This window comes from Haematobia irritans, chromosome 5, assembly GCF_050003625.1.
Source record: "Haematobia irritans isolate KBUSLIRL chromosome 5, ASM5000362v1, whole genome shotgun sequence".
Classification (NCBI taxonomy): domain Eukaryota; kingdom Metazoa; phylum Arthropoda; class Insecta; order Diptera; family Muscidae; genus Haematobia; species Haematobia irritans.
In genome coordinates, this window is record NC_134401.1 from 39,378,757 (window position 1) to 39,402,558 (window position 23,802).

Consider the following 23,802-nt stretch of genomic DNA (forward strand, 5'->3'; position numbering starts at 1 on the left):
CAAATAAAATTTTGGTAGATTATTTTTGGCTCAGATAGCAACCATGATTATGACCGATATATATATAACTATAGACCGATATGAACCAATTTTGGTATGGTTTTTAAAGATCATATACTAACACCACGTTCCAAATTTGAACCGGATCGGATGAATTTTGCTCCTCCAAGAGGCTCCGGAGGTCAAATCTGGAGAACGTTTTATATGGGGGCTATATATAATTATGGACCGATATGAATCATTTCTGGCACGGTTGTTAAAGATCATATACTGGTTGTTAAAGATACCATGTTCCAAATTAAAACCGGATTGGATGCAATTTGCTTCTCTTGGAGAATTCGAAAGCCAAATCTGGGGATCGGTTTATATGGGGGCTATATATAATTATGGACCGATGTGGACCAATTTTTGCATGGATATTAGAGACCATATACCAACACCATGTACCAAATTTCAGCAAGATCGGATGAAATTTGCTTCTGTTAGAGGCTCCACAAGCCAAATCTGAGGGTCCCTTTATATGGGGGCTATACGTAAAAGTGGACCGATCAACACTATTTGTGCCAAGTTTCAAGTCGATAGTTTGTTTCGTTCGGAAGTTAGCGTGATTTCAACAGACGGACGGACGGACTGACGGACTGACGGACATGCTTAGATCGACTCAGAATTTCACCACGACCCAGAATATATATATACTTTATGGGGTCTTAGAGCAATATTTCGATGTGTTACAAACGGAATGACAAAGTCCTATGGTGGAGGGTATAAAAAAAGATTCTACATCTATTAAGTTTTTAATTGATTTTTTTTTTTTGGAAAATTCAATTAAAATTTTAATTGGAAATATTTTGTTGAACATTTTTTTCTGTGTATTGGTTCAAAATTCTTTCTTATCCCCAGTGTTATATGTAACAAGTAAGGAAAGTCTAAAGTCGGGCGGGGCCGACTATATTATACCCTGCAACAAAGTGGTGATCTAAATTTTCACATCCGTCAAATGTGTTGGGGGCTATATATAAAGGTTTGTCCAAAATACATACATTTAAATACCACTCGATGTGGACAGAATTTGATATATTTCTACAAAATCTATAGACTCAAAATTTAAGTCGGCTAATGCACTAGGGTGGAACACAATGTTAGTAAAAAAATATGGGAAACATTTAAGTCTGAAGCAATTTTAAGGAAACTTCGCAGAAGTTTATTTATGATTTATCGCTCTATATATATGTATTATATATGTAGGAAAATTAGAGTCATTTCTACAACTTTTCGACTAAGCAGTGACGATTTTACAAGGAAAATGTTGGTATTTTGACCATTTTTGTCGAAATCAGAAAAACATATATATGGGAGCTATATCTAAATCTAAACCGATTTCAACCAAATTTGGCACGCATAGCAACAATGCTAATTCTACTCCCTGTGCAAAATTTCAACTAAATTGGAGCAAAAAATTGGCCTCTGTGGTCATATGAGTGTAAATCGGGCGAAAGCTATATATGGGAGCTATATCTAAATCTGAACCGATTTCAACCAAATTTGGCACGCATAGCAACAATGCTAATTCTACTCCCTGTGCAAAATTTCAACTAAATTGGAGCAAAAAATTGGCCTCTGTGGTCATATGAGTGTAAATCGGGCGAAAGCTATATATGGGAGCTATATCTAAATCTGAACCGATTTCAACCAAATTTGGCACGCATAGCAACAATGCTAATTCTACTCCCTGTGCAAAATTTCAACTAAATCGGAGTTAAAAATTGGCCTCTGTGGTCATATGAGTGTAAATCGGGCGAAAGCTATATATGGGAGATATATCTAAATTTGAAACGATTTCAACCAAATTTGGCAGGCATAGCTACAATGCTAATTCTACTCCCTGTGCAAAATTTCAATTAAATCGGAGTAAAAGATTGGTCACTGTGGTCATATGAGTGTAAATCGGGCGAACGATATATATGGGAGCTATATCTAAATCTGAACCGATTTCAATAAAATTTGGCACACTTGACTACACTACTAATTGTACTCCTAGTGCAAAATTTCAACCAAATTGGGGTAAAACTCTGGCTTCTGGGACCGTATTAGTTCATATCGGGCGAAAGATATATATGGGAGCTACATATATCTAAATCCGAACCGATTTCAATAAAATTTGGCACACTTGACTATAGTACTAATTGTTATTCTTGTGCAAAATTTTAAGCTAATTAGTGTAAAACTCTGGCTTCTGGGGCCATATAAGTCCATATCGGGCGAAATATATATATATGGGAGCTATATCAAAATCTGAACCGATTTCTTCCAAAATCAATAGGGATCTATTCTGAGCCGAAACACATACTTGTGCCAAATTTGAAGTCGATTGGACTAAAACTGCGACCTAGACTTTGATTACAAAAATGTGTTCACGGACAGACGGACAGACGTACATGGCTATATCGACTCAGGAGCCCACCCTGAGCATTTTTGCCAAAGACACCATGTGTCTATCTCGTCTCCTTCTGGGTGTTGCAAACATATGCACTAACTTATAATACCCTGTTCCACAGTGTGGAGCAGGGTATAAAAATTTCAGAGCTCTTTAAAGAGTCCCGCAAATGGTCCCATTGTGCAGTGCAACAATGTTCTTTTGTATCCAATGCTAAAAGAAAACAGAGCTAAGTAATGTTTTTTAATTCTATGGTTCAAATTTGTGATTTTTACTATGGATTGGCATTTTATATCCCTGTTTTTTAGAAACTCTCTCTTTCCTTCTTTTGTGGCATGTGTCCATAATTATGGCATATGGAATTATAATTATGAAATTGGCCACATTAATTGTAAACAATCAAATACTTTGCGCTAATATGACAGAAGTAAATCCGCCTCAAAAATAACACTCGAATATAAATTGTCCTGCCAAATGGTATCCAGAGTTTAGTTTATTAGCACCAGTAGATTGGAGTTCAAAAGCAAAATGACTCTAACCAATAGTACAACGACAATAGCTTTAATGCTTCTAGCAGGAAATATAACCAGAAGGCCAACTAACGAAATAAGCACAACCTCAATAGCTCAACCTCAAATGGTGAACTTTGAATTTGTTATGGAAATTGTGGCAAAACTTCATGGGATTTATAAATTTGAAAATTTTGTCTTCTATATGTCATCATTATTGAGGATTAATAATGAAATAGGAGAAGATTTCCTACAAGGCTTTTGGAGGGAGTTTCCTTTGGTACCGATGGTAGCAATGACAAGCAAAGCAGGTAATATGAGAGGATTTTTGAGTACCTCTTCGCTGTGTATGATATTGACCACACATCTAGAGGATCCAATTATGAATATATCGGCTAAGGGTATGGAGGGTGTACATTTCCTAAAGACACTCTTCATTCTGTTTCCCCTGAATGAGGTCAGTAACAACATCGGCCATAGCGACCAGCAAGAGGCAGAATTGTTGAAGCATATACATCAGATATACAAATGGATATGGAAGAGGCAATTCATTAATACGGCTCTTGTAACCATCAATGAAAATGTTTTCATCCAAGAACCCTATCCCAAGGCCAGGGTTATAAATGTCACGGGCCTGTGGAATGCCCAGACATTTTTCATCAATTATCGTCGCAATTTTCAAGGATATGTTATACGCACCCCCTTACGCCATGACTTGCCCAGGGTCTTCTATATGGCCACAGTACCCAATGGCTGGAGAAGAAAACATCGTGTCAGTGGTGTTAGTGGAAAACTATTCATGGCCTTTGTGGATCACATCAATGCCACCTTTGTGGACTACTATGAGGATCATAGGGAGCAAGAGCCCGTTAAGTTAGCCAAAATTATCGAAATGGTGGAGAACAATGAATTGGACTTGAGTCTACACTCCTATACAGATATGCTCAACTCTACGGCCGGTAATAGCTATCCCATTGGCATCAATGATTGGTGTATTATGGTACCATTTCGCAACCGTTCTCCCGAGCATATTTATCTACAGAAAAGTTTCAATTCCTATACCTGGCTACTGATATGCTTCAGTATTTTCTATATAGCTGGGGGAGTTTGGTTTTGTTCCTCACCCAAAGATCGTGATTGGGGTCAATGTTTTCTCCAAGCTCTGAGCTCCATGCTACTGATAATGCCTTTGAGAATTGTTACTGTACCCATTGGTCGTATGCGTTTCCTCTATGTGCTGCTATTCATCATGGGCTTTTTCATAACCAATGTTTATATAACGAAAATGGCCAGTTTCCTAACTGCCTCGCCGTATGTTGAACAAATCAATACAATTCAGGATGTAATCGCCGCCAAGCTACCCATTATGATAATGGCCTATGAATATGAAACGCTCAAGGAATTTAATTTTCCCAAAGCATTTATGGATCTCGTTATCAATGCCACTAAACCGGAAATGGATAGACATCGTGATCGTTTCAATACCACCTATGGTTATTCCACACAAACCGATCGTTGGGATTTTGCCAATTTACAACAGGTCAATTTGAAATATCCTGTATTTCGTTTATCCTCTATATGCATTGGACCCTATTATCATGTATATCCCATGTTAAGCGATTCACATTTGGCCGCACCATTAAAACGTTTCATAATAGCTGCAGAAGAAGCAGGCCTGATCCGCCATTGGAAAAGGGAAGCTTTTGCCGATGCTATATTTTTGGAATATATGCATATGATATTGGTCAATAATGAGTTTTTTCCATTGACCTTGAATTTTTATCGTACCATATGGTTTTTATGGTTTTTTGGTATCATTGCCAGCATTATAAGCTTTTGTTTGGAGATAAAGCTATTCAAAAGGCTTAAAATTTGTATATGGTTTAGAAAATCATGCAAGAGAATATGCAATAAAATATTGAAATTATAGAGAAAAAAACTATTCATATATTTGTGGACATATTAAAATTTATACGCATATACTTTTAATAATTATTTGTAATTTATATATGTGTGTGTGTTTTACTTTCAAAAGGGGAAAAGGTTTTTGCCTAGTGGAAAAGCTTTTTATAATATCATACATTTTGTACTTTTGAAAACTTTGAATTTTTATTTTTATCACTCAACATTCTGACTTTAAGGCCGGTATGCACCTCTAGCGAAATTTTCGGTAGCAAAATTTATTTAAGTCTACAACAAAAAAAACAGGGCTGTGTACACACATTTTAAACCAGCTAATCGCTTTTAAAATTGTTAATATATGTTCCAAATATTCCTCAAATAAATTGTTTATTATTTACAGACCTTTTAAAACTTTTACGCACACAATGATTGTAATAAATTAAATGTTTGCTGCCGAAATATGCTTTTGACAACCCTGTTATTTTCATTAGAGGTGCGTACCAGCTTACGAAATTGAACGCTACCGAAAATTTCGTTAGCGTAAATAGCAATGCATTTCTTATGGGAATGCAATTTTTCGGTAGAGGTGCATAGCGGTCTTTAGCTTAAAAAATCACCAAAATTTTTCCAATTGAAATTTGAATTGATTTTTTTTTATACCCTCCACCATAGGATGGGGGTATATTAACTTTGTCATTCCGTTTGTAACACATCGAAATATTGCTCTAAGATCCCACAAAGTATATATATTCTGGGTCGTGGTGAAATTCTGAGTCGATCTAAGCATGCCCGTCCGTCCGTCTGTTGAAATCACACGAAACAAGCTATCGACTAGAAACTTGGCACAAGTAGTTGTTATTGATGTAGGTCGGATGGTATTGCACATGGGCCATATCGGTCCACTTTTACGTATAACCCACATATAAACGGACCACCAAAAAATTTTGCTTGCCGATCCTCTAAGAGAAGCAAATTTCATTCGATCCGGCTGAAATTTTGTACATGGTGTTAGTATATGGTCTCTACCAACCATATACTAACCATCCAAAAATTGGTAAACATCGGTCCATAATTATATATAGCCCCCATATAAACCGATCCCCCGATTTGGCTTGCGGAGCCCCTAAGAGAAACAAATTTCATCGGATCCGGCTGAAATTTGGTACATGATGTTGGTATATAGTCTCTAATAACCATGGAAAAATTGGTCAACATTGGTCCATAATTATACAAGTAAGGAAGGTCTAAAGTCGGGTGGGGCCGACTATATTATACCCTGCACCACTTTGTAGATCTAAATTTTCGATACCATATCAGATCCGTCAAATGTGTTGAGGGCTATATATAAAGATTTGTCCCTAATACATACATTTAAATATCACTCGATCTGGACAGAATTTGATAGACTTCTACAAAATCTATAGACTTAAAATTTATGTCGGCTAATACACTGGGGTGGAACACAATGTTAGTAAAAAATATGGGAAACGTTCAAATCTGAAGCAATTTTAAGGAAACTTCGAAAAAGTTTATTTATGATTTATCGTTCGATATATATGTATTAGAAGTTTAGGAACTTTTACAACTTTTCGACTAAGCAGTGGCGATTTTACAAGGAAAATGTTGGTATTTTGACTATTTTTGTCGAAATCAGAAAAACATATGTATGGGAGCTATATCTAAATCTGAGCCGATTTCAACCAAATTTGGCACGCATAGCAACAATGCTAATTCTACTCCCTGTGCAAAATTTCAACTAAATCGGAGTTAAAAATTGGCCTCTGTGGTCATATGAGTGTAAATCGGGCCAAAGCTATATATGGGAGCTATATCTAAATCTGAACCGATTTAAACCAAATTTGGCACGCATAGAAACAATGCTAATTCTACTCCCTGTGCAAAATTTCAACTAAATCGGAGTTAAAAATTGGCCTCTGTGGTCATATGAGTGTAAATCGGGCGAAAGCTATATATGGGAGATATATCTAAATCTGGGCCGATTTCAACCAAATTTGGTACGTATAGCTACAATGCTAATTCTACTCCCTTTACAAAATTTCAACTAAATCGGAGCAAAAAATTGGCCTCTGTGGTCATATGAGTGTAAATCGGCCGAAAGCTATATATTGGAGCTATATCTAAATCTGAACCGATTTCAACCAAATTTGGCACGTATAGCTACAATGCTAATCCTACTTCCTGTGCAAAATTTCAACTAAATCGGAGCAAAAAAATTGGCCTCTGTGGTCATATGAGTGTAAATCGGGCGAAAGCTATATATGGGAGCTATATCTAAATTTGAACCGATTTCAACCAAATTTGGCACGTATAGCTACAATGCTAATTCTACTCCCTGTGCAAAATTTCAACTAAATCGGAGCAAAAACTTGGCCTCTGTGGCCATATGAGTGTAAATCGGCCGAAAGCTATATATTGGAGCTATATCTAAATCTGAACCGATTTCAACCAAATTTGGCACACATGGCTACAATGCACGCATAGCTACAATGCTAATTCTACTCCCTGTGCAAAATTTCAATTAAATGGTAGCAAAAAATTGGCCTCTGTGGTCATATGAGTGTAAATCGGGCGAAAGCTATATATGGGAGCTATATCTAAATTTGAACCGATTTCAACCAAATTTGGCACGTATAGCTACAATGCTAATTCTACTCCCTGTGCAAAATTTCAACTAAATCGGAGCAAAAACTTGGCCTCTGTGGCCATATGAGTGTAAATCGGCCGAAAGCTATATATGGGAGCTATATCTAAATCTGAACCGATTTCAACCAAATTTGGCACGCATAGCTATAATGCTAATTATACTCCCTGTGCAAAATTTCAACTAAATCGGAGCAAAAAATTGGCCTCTGTGATCATTTGAGTGTAAATCGGGCGAAAGCTATATACGGGAGCTATATCTAAATCTGAACCGATTTGGCTGATATTTTGCAAGTTTTTCGAGACTCATAATATATTCGGATGTACGGAATTTGAGGAAGATCGGTTGATATACACGCCAATTATGACCAGATCGGTGAAAAATATATATGACAACTATATCTAAATCTGAACCGATTTTTTTCCAAAATCAATAGGGATCGTCTTTGAGCCGAAACAGGACCCTATACCAAATTTTAGGACAATCGGACTAAAACTGCGAGCTGTACTTTGCACACAAAAATACACCAACAGACAGACAGACGGACAGACAGACAGACAGACGGACATCGCTAAATCGACTCAGAATCCAATTCTAAGACGATCGGTATACTAAACGATAGGTCTCAGACTTTTCCTTCTTGGCGTTACATATAAATGCACAAACTTATTATACCCTGTACCACAGTAGTGGTGAAGGGTATAAAAACTGAATCAAAAGAACTTCCTGCGTAGTTAAAGTAAATAACACCTTTGGGAAGTGCTTTTAAAGTCGTGCCTTTACTTCCAAATTGTTTTTTTTTCTGGGAAATCATAATTATAATAAATCATAATTATATCATAATTATAATAATAATTAATTAAATAATAATTAACAAGCGATATGAACCATGTTTCGTATGACAAAATTCAAATTTCAACCGGATCGGAAGCCAAATCATGGGGGTCGGTTCATATGGGAGTTATATAAGTATGGACCGACATGAAACAGTTTTTGCACGATTGTGCCTGGGCATATACTAACATCACGTGTCAGATTTCCACCGGGTCCGATGAAATTTGCTTCTCCAAGACCATCCGGCAGTCAAATCTGGGAATTGGTTTATATGGGAGCTATATATATATTTATGAATCAATAGGCACAAATTTTTGCATGGTAGTTCGAGGAAATATTCCAATATCACGTACGACTTTTCAAGCGGATCGAATGAAATTTGCTCCTCCAAGAGGGTCCGGAGGTCAAATCTAGAGTTCGTTTTATACCCCCAGAAAAAAGACAACGTAGTTTTTTAAACCTCTAATGCCCCATATTTTTTTTTTTTTTTTTTTGGGAGCTGAAAAAAAATTTCTAAGGTTTATGATACAAAAGCAAGAAAATTAAACAAGAAAAAAATATACGATAAAATCGAGTATATGCTGCAAAGTCTCTGTAGAGTTTTAACTAAATTTTATTTCTAGAGAAAATTTTGTAAAACTTTTAGTTCTATAGGAAAATTTGTCAAATTTTTATTTCTATAGAAAATTTTATCAAAATTTTATTTCTATAGAAAATTTTGTGAAAATTTTATTTCTATAGAAAATTTTGTGAAAATTTTATTTATATAGAAAAATTTGTGAAAATTTTATTTCTCTAGAAAATTTTGTAAAAATTATATTTCGATAGACAATTTTGTCAAATTTTTTTTTCTATAGAAAATTTTGTCAAGAGGCTCCGGAGGTCAAATCTAGAGTTCGTTTTATACCCCCAGAAAAAAGACATTTTTTTGGGAGCTGAAAAAAATTTCTAAGTTTTATGATACAAAAGCAAGAAAATGAAACAAGAAAAAGTTATACGGTAAAATCTAGTATATGCTGCAAGTCTCTTGTAGAGTTTTAACTAAATTTTGTTTTTATTTTAGCCGTTTTTGTTATCTGTAGGTGTGTTAAAAAAATTCCCGTTTAAACGAAGCCCGCCTAAAGGCGGGTTTGCGCATTAGAGGGTTAACTTTATTTTATGAAAATTATTAGATTTTTGTTCAATTTTGCCAAATGTGAGAAATTTTCTCTTATTTTAATTATTTTTTGCTAACTGAAATTGAATTCAAAAGTTTCTAAAATTTTAGTTAAATTGTGCCTATCTATAACTTCATATAGTGCTAAAGATATTTTAACAATTTTTAATTCCAAAATATGAAATTTTACTAAACAACGGAAAAAGTTATTGTTTTTAATAAATTATCTTCAATTAGACAAAAATTATTAACTAATTTTTATCACGTTGCAATTATTAAAATATTTTAGTTAAAATTTTCTAATATTTTCTAAACCTACATTTTATTTCATGGTGAGTTCACTTTTTTCTGGGTGTATGGTGTGTTTATATAATATGGTGTGTTTATACAATTATATATGGTTGTTAAAGGGCATATGTTAAAATTCAACCGGATCGGATGAAATTTATCCCATAAAGGATATACCTTCTGGGTCGTGTTGAAATTCAAAGTCGATCAAGCGATATCAGTGCGTCTATCCACTTCGTTAAAATCACGCTAAATTCCGAAAGATACACTCTATAGGTTTGAAATTTTGGCACATTATTAATACATGTAAGATGGTATCGCAACTTGGCCACATCGGACCACGTTCTTGTATTGTCCCCATATAAACCGATCTCCAGATTGGAGTTCTGACACGGTTGCTTCAGTTGGTAGATTCTACCAAAAATGGTAGATTTTTTACTGTTTGGTAAATTGGAAGAATTCTTGATGGTTAGGTTAGGTTAGATCAGTCCATTGTGATACCACAGTGGCGAACTTCTTTCTTATCACTGAGTGCTGCCCGATTCCATGTTAAGCTCAATGATAAAGGACCTCCTTTTTATAGACGAGTCCGAACGGCATTCCACATTGCAGTGAAACCACTTAGAGAAGCTTTGAAACACTCAGAAATGTCACCAGCATTACTGAGGTGGGATAATCCACCGCTGAAACACTTTTTGTTCGGTGGAAGCAGGAATCGAACCCACGACCTTGTGTACACAAGGCGGGCATGCTAACCATTGCACCACGGTGGCTCCGTGGTGCATATTTTGCAAAATATTCCTCTCCACACACAAAAAAATTTCACGAAAATTTTTCCAATTAAAATTTTAATTGAGTTTTAAAAAATATTCAATTAAAAATTTAATTGATTCAACAAATTTTCTAATTGAAACAAAACTCAATCACAAAAATAATAGTATCAATTAATTTTTTAATTGGATCAATTAACTTTTTAATTGACCTTCAATTAATTTTTAATTGATACTATCATATCTGTGATTGAAGATATTTCAATTAAAAATTAATTGGATCAATTAATTTCGTGATTGAATCAGAAAAACGTTTTTTGTGTGCAACTTTAGTTTTCTATAGAAATAAAATTTTGACAAAATAGAAATAAAATTTTGACAAAAAAATTGTGACAAAATTTTCTATATAATTAAAATTTAGCAAAAATGTTCTACAGTAATAAAATGTTGACAAAAATTTCTATAGAAATAACATTTTGACAAAATTTTCTACAGAAATAACATTTTGACAAAATTTTTTATACAAATAAAATTTTGACAAAATTTTTATAAAAATAAAATTTTGACAACATTCTCTATAGAAATAAAATTTCGTATAGCAATAAAATTTTTCAAAAATATTCTTTGAAAAAAACTTTTTCAAAAATGTTCTATAGAAATAAAATTTTTCAAACAAAAAATCTATAGAAATAAAATTTTGACAAACTTTTCGAAGAAATAAAATTTTGACAACATTTTTGTAGAAAAAAATTGACAAAATTTTCTATACACAAAAAAAAAATTTTTCTTATTCAATCACGAAATTAATTGCTCCAATTAATTTTTAATTGAAATGTCTTCAATCACAGAAATTATAATATCAATTAAAAAATTAATTGAAGGTCAATTAAAAAGTTAATTGCTCCAATTAAAAAATTAATTGATACTATTAAAAAATTAATTGATACTATTATTTTTGTGATTGATTTTTGTTTCAATTAAAAAATTTGTTGAATCAGTTAAATTTTTAATTGAATATTTTTTAAAACTCAATTAAAATTTTAATTGGAAAAATTTTCGTGATTTTGTTTTGTATGTAGAAATAAAATTTTGCAAAAATTTTCTATAGAAATAAAATTTCCTTTAGAAATAAAGTTTTGACCAAATTTTCTATAGAAATAAAATGTTGACAAAATTTTCTATAGGAATGACATTTTGGCAAAATTTTTTAAAGAACTAAAATTTTGACAAAATTTTCTATAGAAATACAAGTTTCACAAAATTTTCCATAGAAATAAAATGTTGACAAAATTTGCTACAGAAAAAAATTTGAACAAAATTTTCTATAGAAATAAAATTTTGCCAAAATTTCTTTAAAAATAAAATTTTCACAAAATTTTCTATACAAATAAAATTTTGACAAAATTTTCTATAGAAATAAAATTTTGCACAAATTTCCCATAGAAATAAAATTTTGCACAACTTTTCCATAGAAATAAAAGTTTGACAATTTTTTTCTAGAAATAAAATGTTGACAAAAGCTTCTATATAAGTAAGACTTTGAAAAAAAAAAATTCTATAGAAATAAAATTTTACAAATTTTTTATAGAAATAACATTTTGACAAAATTTTTATAAAAATAAAACAACAACAATGATTAAAGAACAAAAACCAACAATAACAAAACAAAACGAATGAAAGAAAGAAGAGGAAGCACGCTCAAAATAAAACCCAGCCAACTTCACTCAAATCGATGATTTGATGGTGGCAAAGGAAAAGAGAGATGTTTGTACGAATTTATTTCGGCATAAGCCGGCTATCAATGTAAAGCCTTTTTTCGGAGGGTTCAAGTGTGGTTTATTGTTGGGTTTAATGAACTGCCTGAATTTATTCTGATAATTGGTTGATAGTTTTGCTGCAAGTAGAGGATGCTTATGAGGAATGTGGTAATTCCGAAACGTGCGTCCACCCAACCATCTTGCAGTCTATAGGGCTTTGCCCAAATAAATTTGACAAACATTCTTTTCCTCTATTGGTTAAGCTACACTTGTAGTTTAGTCAATGTATGGTTTTAAGCTGAAATCAAAGAACCAACAACAATGATTAAAAATAAAATTTTAACAAAATATTCTCTAGAAATAAAATTTTGTATAGCAATAAATTTTTTTCAAAATGTTCTATAGAAACAAAATTTTGCAAAAAAATTCTATAGAAATGAAATTTTGACAAAATTTTCTATAGAAATAAAATTTTAACAAACTAATTTATAGAATTAAAATTTTGCAAAAATTTTCTATAGAAATAAAATTTTGCAAATATTTTCTATAGTAATATAATTTTCTATGGAAATAAAATTTTCACAAAATTTTCTATAGAAATAAACTTTTCACAAAATTTTCTAAAGAAATAAAATTTTCACAAAATTTTCTATAGAAATAAAAAAAAACAAAATATTCTGTAAAAACATTTTGTTTTTACAGAATATTTTGTTTCTGTAAAAAATTTAAAATTTACTCCAGGAATAAAATTTTGACATAATTTTTCTTTTGGAATAAAATGTTCACAAAATTTTCTATGGAAATTAAATTTTGTCAAAATTTCCTCTAGAAATAAAATTTTTACAAAATTTGTTTTAGTAACAAATTTTTGACAACATTTTCTATAGGAATATACTATGAAAGATCATTGTGGGTAAGTTCTCACTTTTTGTAGAAGTAGCAATTTTCCCTTGATGGAGCAAACATATTTAAAATATCGACACATTTATAATTCAATGATATATATACACCCAAATAAATTGTAGCCTTTTGAAGTGATTATAAAATTTTAAATAAACTTCTAAAATAAAACAATAAATCATTTCTATCGAAGTATATTATTTTCATAATAAACACAAAAATTTTACCGAAAACTGTAAAATAAGATTTTTGTTATTTTGTAGTTGTTTGGTAAAATTTTCTTCAAATTTTGGTAGATCATTTTTGGCCCGAATGGCTTCTTACAAAAACGCATCGAAATATTTGTCTCAGACCCCATATAGTATATATGGTGAAATTCTGAGATGATATAGCCATGTCCGTCCATATACTGAAATCTCGATAACTTCCGAACGAAACCATAATATAACAATCATTGCTTACGTTAGGTTAGGTATAGGGGTCCTATTTTAGACTCACTAAGGCTATTCAGTCAATTGTGATACCTCACGTGGTGAACTTCTTTCTTATCAATGAATGCTGCCCGATGCTGTGTTAAATTCAGAAATAAGGGACTTTCTTTTTATAGCCGATTTCGAAAGGAGTCCATAATTATATATAGCCCCTCATATAAACCAATCCCAGATTTGCTCCCACGGAGCCTCTTGAAAGAACATGTTACATCCGATTTTTGCTATATGATGAAGACCATTTTTAAGATATCTTACCATCGGAAACTGTTACTACAACCCATATAATCGATTGTGGATGACAGGATTTAGTAGGACTTTTTGTAACCAATCCATGGTGGAGGGTAAATAAGATTCAGCACTACCGATCTTTCGGCCGTATATACTGATTTTTTTTACTATTTAATTATTAATTTATTCACAAATTATAACATTAGTAGAAGTTAATTGTAATTATTTATTTCCCTAAAATAGATAATGCATTTTGTGCACGACCAATTCCAACAAAAAACACAATGCACTCAATCCACACATAGCAAACAATATGAAAAAAATCAAAAATAAATGTTGCAAACCAGCCGAAGTATACTCATGACTAACTTCTAGGCGTTGGATATATTTCGCCGCCAAAGAATATTGAAAAGCTTCCTGTTCATATTTCTGTATTAAACCATTGGAATGTGTACGAAATGTAAAATACTCCAGGTCACGCCATACTGCCGAATCTGTTTGTATGGGATAGGCCAAGTGGTAGGAACCAAAACAAATGTCGGAAAATTTAAAAACCCTTTGTTTTAAATGCCTTTGGGCTTCGTTCAAAAAGTGCCAGACATCGTCGGTAACGAAATAACCAAAGCTGGTATTAAACTGCAATTGGTGTAGAGCAAATGTGGCTGGATCCACTGGACGCAAAAGTTGAGAGAAATTCTGAGGCAATATATAACCTTGAGAATAGAGAAATACCAATTCATAATCGATTATCATGATGGGTAATTGTAGTCGTATGATATCATCCATGGTATTAATTTGGGCCCGAAATAGGGTTACCGTTAGGAAGGTACCCAAAAATGAAGTATAATTGGCTGATAGGAAGAAACCAAAGAAAAATATTGTCCCAAAGATTAGAAAACGTAGCCATGATGGTGTGGTTAATGCCTTAGGAGTGGCCACATAAAGGACATAACAGAAGTCATTCAACCAAGCTTCACTTAATAGGGTATAGAACTTATATCTCCTCCGAAACACTTTGGTCTCCCACAATACTCTGCCATAATCCAAAAGGCATAGTGCCAACAATACTCCTCCCACACTTAACCAAACTTCCCAGCTAAAAGGTTGAATGGGATACAGAAATGTTGATATGCTATTCATTACAGGAACCATAAGACACCATTTCACAACCATTATGGGATAGCTCTTATCCAAATCATCATCGGTATCATATAATGCATAAGCATGAGCCACCACATCCAATTCTCTGCGACGTACCAACTCCAAAACCGCCTTCATATTTACAGCCTCTCCTCCTAGATTATCCTCAGGCATTTTATATTCCACCATAGAGCCATTCAAGCCATCTATGAATTCTTTTAGAATCCGATACATAGTCCCCTCCAGATGTTCCTCGCCTTGTTTATCGCGATATTTGATGACATAGGGTAAATCTAGCCTAAGAGGGGTGTAAAATCTATAGCCCTCCACATCCTGATTAGCAGCCATTGCCTTTGCATATTGCTCTTGTAGATATTTTTGAAAATCTGTTTGATTTATCACCGAAAAACTTGGATATTGGCGATAACCATACATTAGTTGGGATCCCTCCGTCGTCTCAAAGAACACCATGCTATTGACAAAGCTACCCTTATATAGGATATAGCAGACATCTTCGATCACAGATAGATTCGCCACTTTATCCACATAAACCACTATTGATAGACCAATATGACGTCTAGTTAACATGCGATTGTGCACATGCATAATGGGATCAGAGGATCCTGTTGTAAATACCACCACCATACTATTGCGTTTGGAATCAATGTTGGTCAAACGTAAATCGCTACGATTGGTAAAGACAAATTGTGGTACCTTCGTAACCTCATGGATGCGTTTTACTGATGCATCCAGGTTCTCTGTGTGTTTCGTGCTTAAACGTTCGCTGAAGAACCACAATGTATCCTGTGACTGAAACATTGGAAAATAGGTTGCTATGAATGTATACAGATGAGTTTCACTCCATTGCCAACAGGGAAACAGGAAGTAACTGAAAGCTATAACCACACTAAGGAGTTTCCTAACGTTCATATTCACGGCCACGATTGAACTTTGAGTGTTGGGCAACAGTTTTGATTTATGGAAACGAATTGAAATGGTAAATGTATCTATATTCCCAAGGGCATACATTGGACAACATTTGTTTGGTTGTTTTGTCTTTGGGTAAACAACAACATCGTGACATTAGCATTAGTAAGATTTTAACTTATTGTTGATGTCACACAAATGCAATACAAAGCTTATTATGTCTTGGTTGGAGATGGGATAACAGGTTGGCTGATAAGTCCCCGGTCTAACAAAGAAAAACACATTTTTTTTTTCAAAATTCGTTTTTATTATTCAACATAGTTCCCTTCAAGAGCGATACAACGATTATAAAGACCTTCCAATTTTTCGATACCATTTTGGTAGTACTCCTTCGGTTTTGCCTCCAAATAGGCCTAAGTTTCGGCGATCACCTCTTCATTGCAGCCAAAATTTTTTCCCTGCGAGCATCCTTTTGAGGTCTGAGAACAAGAAAAATTCACTGGGGGCCAGATCTGGAGAATACGGTGGGTGGGGAAGCAATTCGAAGCCCAATTCATGAATTTTTGCCATCGTTCTCAATGACTTGTGGCACGGTGCGTTGTCTTGGTGGAACAACACTTTTTTCTTCTTCATATGGGGCCGTTTTGCCGCGATTTTGACCTTCAAACGCTCCAATAACGCCATACAATAGTCACTGTTGATGGTTTTTCCCTTCTCAAGATAATCGATAAAAATTATTCCATGCGCATCCCAAAAAACAGAGGTCATTACTTTGCCAGCGGACTTTTGAGTCTTTCTACGCTTCGGAGACGGTTCACCGGTCGCTGTCCACTCAGCCGACTGTCGATTGGACTCAGGAGTGTAGTGATGGAGCCATATTTCATCCATTGTGACATATCGACGGAAAAACTCGGATGTATTACGAGTTAACAGCTGCAAACACCGCTCAGAATCATCAACACGTTGTTGTTTTTGGTCAAATGTGAGCTCTCGCGGCACCCATTTTGCACAGAGCTTCCGCATATCCAAATATTGATGAATGATATGACCAACACGTTCCTTTGATATCTTTAAGGCCACTGCTATATCGATCAACTTCATTTTACGGTCATTCAAAATCATTTTGTGGATTTTTTCGACGTTTTCGTCGGTAACCACCTCTTTCGGGCATCCACTGCGTTCACCGTCCTCCGTGCTCATTTCACCGCATTTTTTCCCTTCAGAAAACAGTATTATATGAAAACACGAAATTCCTTTTTTTCCATTTTTTTAACAAAAGTTGCTTCACAAAAGACGCTCTATCTCACAAACTAATTGACTTACAGACGTCAAATTTTGACACGAATCATTTGAAGGTTGGTACTATATAAAAATAATATGCATTTAATACTTGCGACACAATCTATGTGTCAGACCGGGGACTTATCAGCCAACCTGTTAGCTTAGAGGTTTCGTATTCCGTACACGGTTGCCACAAGAGTTAAACATAATTTAACCAAATATAAAAAAAAAATCAAACCAAAATCTAACAAATTTAATTTATTCTCCAACATTTTTATACGAGCTTATTGGATAAGAAGATGAATGAAATTAGGTTAGATTCAGAAGAGGAGTCAGGTTGCCAAGTTCCAAGTTGGCTGACATACACCTAAGCCATTATCCATCCGTTGTGAACTCGAACTTTCTCTTTCCTTCGTTCTCTTTTTTATTCCAGAAATCCTGGAAATCCTAACAAATTCCCTAATTTGTTTTCAGGTCTCGTTTCCAAGCAAGGTCTGGTCCCAAATCACCTATTCACCGATATGGTTAACTATTTGCCTAGTAAGGACAGGGAAGTGACAGAGGTAGTGCCGTCAAAACTCGCCCTAAATGCACCATCCTCCGCTACTCCTATTCGGCACAGATGTGATCTCAATTCTAAGTGTCCAGTCATTATTGACTGACTGTTACCCTACTCTTCATGAGTAGGTCTCCAGACATTTTCTTATCTGCGTCAACCCATAGTATTTTTTTGACCCTACTGACCGTTGAATGGATTTTCTATGAGCATTCATCCAACTCGGCCCACATTGTATCTATTGCGTTTGCGTTTTCTAAGTCAACTGCCCTAGCTCTTATCGCCAGTTAATTTGCCTTTACGTTTCTTCTTATTCTGGCATGTCCCGGTACCCACATGATGCGGATCCATACTGCAGGAACGAATACCGGTACCCATATGATGCGGATCCTGCAGTATGGATCCGCATCATATGGGTGCCGGTATTCGTTGATCATGCATTTGCATTCCAATACAGTTCGCGATCGAAACGTAATGTCTGCTATTGCCCTCCGGCAATATTTTAAAATGTTCACGTTTTGTGGTCTCGTACTACTTCCGAGCCATTTCGCACGTTCCGTTACGACACGCACTTCAAACTGCAAGATTGTGCTGTGGTGCGGTAATAGCAATAGGATGTTATATACGCCCGGTCTCGTCCTCTTACCCATCTTCGATCCATCGGTACAGGTTAGGTTGAATAGAGGTTAGGTTAGGTTGGAGATAGGATTCAGATTGCCCTGTCGACATTCGGGTTTTTGTGAGTCTAATTTCTTCTTTCCCTCCTACCCTTCTTTTATTCCACGAACTCTGTTTCCCTAACGAATTCCCTAATTTGTTTCCAGTCTCTGTTCCAAGCTGGGCCAGATTCTGAACTCTAGTAACTACAGGAAAGTGACAAAGGTAGTGTCGTCAAAACTCGACCTACATTCACCATCCTCTGCTGCTCCAATTTGGCGCAAATGTGTTCTCACTTCTAGGAGCCCGGTCATTATTCTGACCGGCCTCTCGACTGTCGTTCCACTCTCCTTATGTAGTTCTACAGTTTTTTTTTTTTTTATCTGGCCCACGTCATTGTATTTTCGTCACATTTCCGACCGTTGCATTGGTCTATCGCTTTATGTATTTCCCGTGTCCATTCATCCTCTATTCGCATTGTTATATTGGCTTCACTTCCCTATCTGCCTAAGAATTAGGGAATTAGGTTAGGTTTGGTTTAAAGTAGGTCTAAGGTTGCCCGGTGATACACCTAAGCTGGTATTTGGCTTTTCGTAACTCTGTGTCTCCAACGAATTCCCTAGTTTTTTTCCAGTTCTTGTTTCCAAGCTGGGCCAGGTCCCAGGTACTATGGGTCACGCCATACTATTTTCGTCCTTCTTCCGACCGTTGCATTGGTCCACATCACACAATCACCTCTTCACCTATATGGTTAACGCTGTTCGTAGTAAAGGCAAGATAGTTCCAACGGTAGTATTCCAAGGTATGATCATCCTCAAAACACGCCCTACATACACCATCGTTTTCTGCTTCACACCCAGTCCCGTCCTCGACGCGTATGCCAAGATTGGCCTGATTAGGCTCTCGTATATCCAGTGCGTCAGGTCCCGTTTAGACCCCACCGCTCTTTTGCACAGTGCCCAATATCTGGAGTCATTCTCAGTCCTCTCTTTCTTGCACCCATGTCTTGAATCTGTTGCTATTTCTGCAACAGCATTTCCTGCTTCCACCTCTTGAGTCACCATATCATCATGACTCTTAGAAACCAAATCTTCTTCCTGTAAAGATAAGAAAGAAATGTTAAAAGTTTTTCCCTAAATCTCAGTTGCTTTGACTCCCACCACGTTTCCTTGAGTTGCAACTTGAACAGGCGCTTCAGTATTGGCTTTTTTCGACTTGCATAGCTGCAGCACAATTAGATGCCTTGGCCAGTACCATCAAATTCAATTTGCGTAGGTCTCTGCTCTTCGTTTGGTGAATCTTTGGAACTATTCCCATAGACCCAAATAGTAGGATTGAGGTCAGAGCTGTTTCAGCAACTGCCTTTCTTGTTTCCACCTCTTGGGTCTCCATATCATATTGACTCTCAGAAACCAAATCTTCTTACTTTAAAGAAGGAAACGTTAAGAGATTCTCCCAGAATCTCTGTTGCTTCGCAGCCCTTTTGTGGTTTCTCCACACTTTCTTCAGTTACAACTAAAGCAGGCGCTTCCATATTGGCGGCTTTTTCGACTTGCGTAGCAGCAGTCCATCAGTTGCCGTGGCGTCGGGACCATCAAATTCAGTTTGCGTAGAATTCTGCTCTTCGTATGGTGAATTCTTGGATCTATTCCTAAACACCCTAATAGTAGAATTGAAGTCAAGGCTCCTTCCAATGGAGCCTGACTCCTCGTATCTATTCCTGTAGACCCAAGTAGTAGGATTGAGTTTAAAGCTCCTTTCAATCGATCTTGATTCCCCCATCACCCCTTAATAAGATTTTATGACCAGGCATGTGCAGAACATCAGCGCTTATTGGTGCGTTATCTGTGTTTTTATTTTAATTGCTTGGCATAAATCTTATCTACCCTGACTACACAATTCTCAGATAACACATATCTTAATTTCTGAACTCTAGAGATATTTCTGGGTGTTTCAAAGCTTCTCTAAGTCGTTTCACTGTAATGTGATGGGGATTCGGATATAAAGGGGTTAAGTTAAACATAAATCGGGCAGCACTCATTGATAAGATAGAAGTTCACCATGTGTGAATGGACCTTCAACGTCTCTTCACCAGACATTAACCAGGTCCCTATCTAGATTGTACATAATTGTTAAACAAGTTTTTTATTATAAACTTGTTAAGATACCCTAACATCAATTTGTCCAAACCCATTTAAATTAGTGAGCTATCATTGAAATGACGAACTTTTCGCACGCATTTATGGTACCACATTAGATGATGTATTTTCAATTATTGCTTAATTGCATCGAATCATGGAACAAAGTCACGATATCCACAATCGATGGTAGCCTATAAGAGAGGCATCAACTTGGTAATGCAGTTGAAAAGCAATCAGTAGGTTATACCACATCGGAACACACTGAACAGAACGGCTAAAGCTTAGTAGTATCTAAATGGCTAAAATACTGAAAATCCTATTTATTTTAATACTTTCAACACTGAATGCCATCTCTTGGAATGTGGAGTATGTAACAAAACGTTTGGTAATGCCTGTAGCCATGGGTACCCAGGAAATTGTCTATTGTCCATGTTCCCAATGCTTTGATGAACGTTTAGATTTTCTTATGAAATGGACAATGGCAACCACCATGCATCCTTAGCTATTGCTAACGAACATTACGGATTACAGGGTACGAGATCATAATGTAAAGCGCAACCTTTTGAGTATAATGCTTATTGAAACCCTGGAGGATCCTATAGTCCAGATACATAAAGAACTACTCAGGCATCGGCATTTCTATTTGGCCATTGTTATAATGTTGCATCCAGTGGAAAATATTACGGAGATCGATACAATTCTGAGATATTTGTATATGGAAAAATTTGTAAATTCGGATATATATTATGTGAATGCTTCTAGCCAGCAGGATGAGGTGTTTGGATTTACAACCTATCCCGAATTTGCGAAGGAGAATAAAACACATTTGGTGGGAAATGTTAGAGAATTCTATCATAAAATTGTGGACAAGACCGACTTACAAGGATATCGTTTCGAAACTCCCCTAATGATGGATGCTCCCAAGGTGGTACGCTATCGCAATAGAAATGGAGAGTTACGTATACAGGGAGTTGCCTATAATATCATAAAAATGTGTTTGGAATATCTCAATGCTAGTCTGGTGGAATCGCACTTGGTGGGCTATTCTTCGGCCGATGATAGTATAGTCGATATGCAAATGGTCTTGGATGAGGTACGTCAACATAAAGTGGAATTGGCTGCTCATGCCTATGCCTTATTTAACAATGATGATGATGTCCAGAAAAGTTATCCCATTCTGGTGGTGAATTGGTGCCTTATGGTTCCCATTAATAATAAGATCTTCACTATGTTTTATCCTTTGATGCCTTTCGAATGGTCTGTATGGTTTACCATTGTGGTGGCCTTTACTTTGGTAAATTCCGTCTCTTATATATTTCTGAAATTTCATCATTTGGATAGCCGAAATTTTATTTTAATTAATTTTTGTAAATTTATCAATACCTCACCTCCAGCCGGGGCCAATTACCATGGCCAAGACAGTTGGTTTCAAATGGTTCTGCAAGGTTTTATATTCTTTCAAGGTTTCTTCATTGCCTCATTCTATACTTCCACGTTGGGTAGCTTCTTGGCAGTGACGAAAATCAAATCGGATATCAATAACTTGCATGATGTCATCCATAATCATTTGCCCATTATGATTATTGATTATGAATTGGATTTTCTTATCTCCCAACGTTTCGATTTACCCAAAAAATTCTTTGATCTCTTAAGACCAGTAAACTCTTCAACATTTTATTTCAATCAATTGCATTTGAATACATCACAAGCCTATTTTACCACCTATGATATGTGGCATTTTTTGAATATGCAACAGGCCCATTTAAGACCTCCGATATTTCGTTATACCGACATTTGTTTTGGTGATTATCATTTGGCCTTTCCCATGGTCTCGGAATCACCCATATGGCGTGATATTGAATATTTAATGTTTCGCATACATTCCTCTGGTTTGTATTACTATCATGAGAGGAAATCATTTGAATATGCCCATCGTGCTGGAGTTATCGAGTATAGATTGGAAGATGATTCATTTCATACCGTTGGATTCCAGCATCTAAGAATGGTAGTGGGATTTTTGCTTGGCGGCAGTGTAATGGCTTGCCTGGCTTTTCTCCATGAATTATGGTCATTTAGGAAGAAGAATCGTAAGAACATTTAATTTACTTGAGTATTGAGAAAATTAATTTCATTTTAATAAAAAGGAAAAAAATCAAATACATGTTGATGTTACACTTTCGGGAGGGCATTCATTATCTGAGACCGAATTGATTTAGTCAATTCCGGTGAGTTTTCACTTAAAAAGATGACTACAAATCACTCACACATTTTGCAACAGATGTCCCCCGAGGATTTTCTGAACGAACATTTCCTTGAAGTTACTGGTGAAACAAAAAACTTTAGTAATATGATGGAATGCCATGACTGACACATTTTATTATATCCTTTCGAACATTTATCTCTCTACCGCTCTATTAACTAAAAGGAAAATATCAGTTATCGCAATGATCTTTGATCTAGCTGGGTGATTAGCTTTCATCATCGTTGTAGCTAAAATCCTTTTGCAGCAGTTATGGATTGATGGGACTGATTGGGGCGAAGAAGTTAAATCCCATTCTCTAGAAAAATGGAACATCTTCCGCTCATGGGGTATTGAAAACATTCATAAGGCTCTTGACAAACAAAATGGTGCAATGGTTAGCATGCCCGCCTTGCATACGCAAGGTCGTGGGTTTGATTCCTGATTCGACCGAACACCAAAAAGTTTTTCAGCGGTGGATTATCCCACCTCAGTAATGCTGGTGACATTTCTGAGGGTTTCAAAGCTTCTCTAAGTGGTTTCACTGCAATGTGGAACGCCGTTCGGATTCGGCTATAAAAAGCAGGTCCCTTGTCATTGAGCTTAACATGGCATCGGGCAGCACTCAGTGATAAGAGAGAAGTTCACCAATGTGGTATCACAATGGACTGAATAGTCTAAGTGAGCCGGATACATCGGGCTGCCACCTAACCTAACCTAACCTAACCTTCATGGAGTTTGAATGTGAGAAGCCTTACTGTGTCTGCAATTATACACGCAGAGAAGGAATATGATCACCTCAAACATGTTTCAAGAGCAAAATGTAATTTTTACCCGGCAAATATGGAACATATTTGTCGCAAAAATGTTGTTTTCTCGCCAAACAAGTACATGGTTGCTGAACTAAGATACATAATTTCCGAGAAAATA

At 35.6% G+C, this 23,802-nt stretch overlaps 3 protein-coding genes across 3 annotated transcripts; 2 read left to right on the forward strand and 1 right to left on the reverse strand.

Moving 5' to 3' along the window:
• Nucleotides 1–2,962: 2,962 nt before the first annotated feature.
• On the forward strand, nt 2,963–4,812 carry LOC142239642 (uncharacterized). The gene is made up of 2 exons (XM_075311434.1): nt 2,963–4,687; nt 4,768–4,812. The coding sequence occupies exons 1-2, from the start codon at nt 2,963–2,965 to the stop codon at nt 4,810–4,812; spliced, it is 1,770 nt and encodes a 589-aa protein (XP_075167549.1).
• A 9,353-nt stretch (nt 4,813–14,165) lies between these two features.
• Nucleotides 14,166–16,001, reverse strand: Ir56c (Ionotropic receptor 56c). Its single transcript, XM_075311435.1, has one exon. The coding sequence runs from the start codon at nt 15,999–16,001 to the stop codon at nt 14,166–14,168; it is 1,836 nt and encodes a 611-aa protein (XP_075167550.1).
• A 5,203-nt stretch (nt 16,002–21,204) lies between these two features.
• On the forward strand, nt 21,205–22,741 carry LOC142239378 (uncharacterized). Its single transcript, XM_075311160.1, has one exon. It carries the CDS (start codon nt 21,205–21,207, stop codon nt 22,732–22,734), a length of 1,530 nt encoding a protein of 509 aa, XP_075167275.1. The 3' UTR covers nt 22,735–22,741.
• The last annotated feature ends 1,061 nt before the right edge of the window (nt 22,742–23,802 follow it).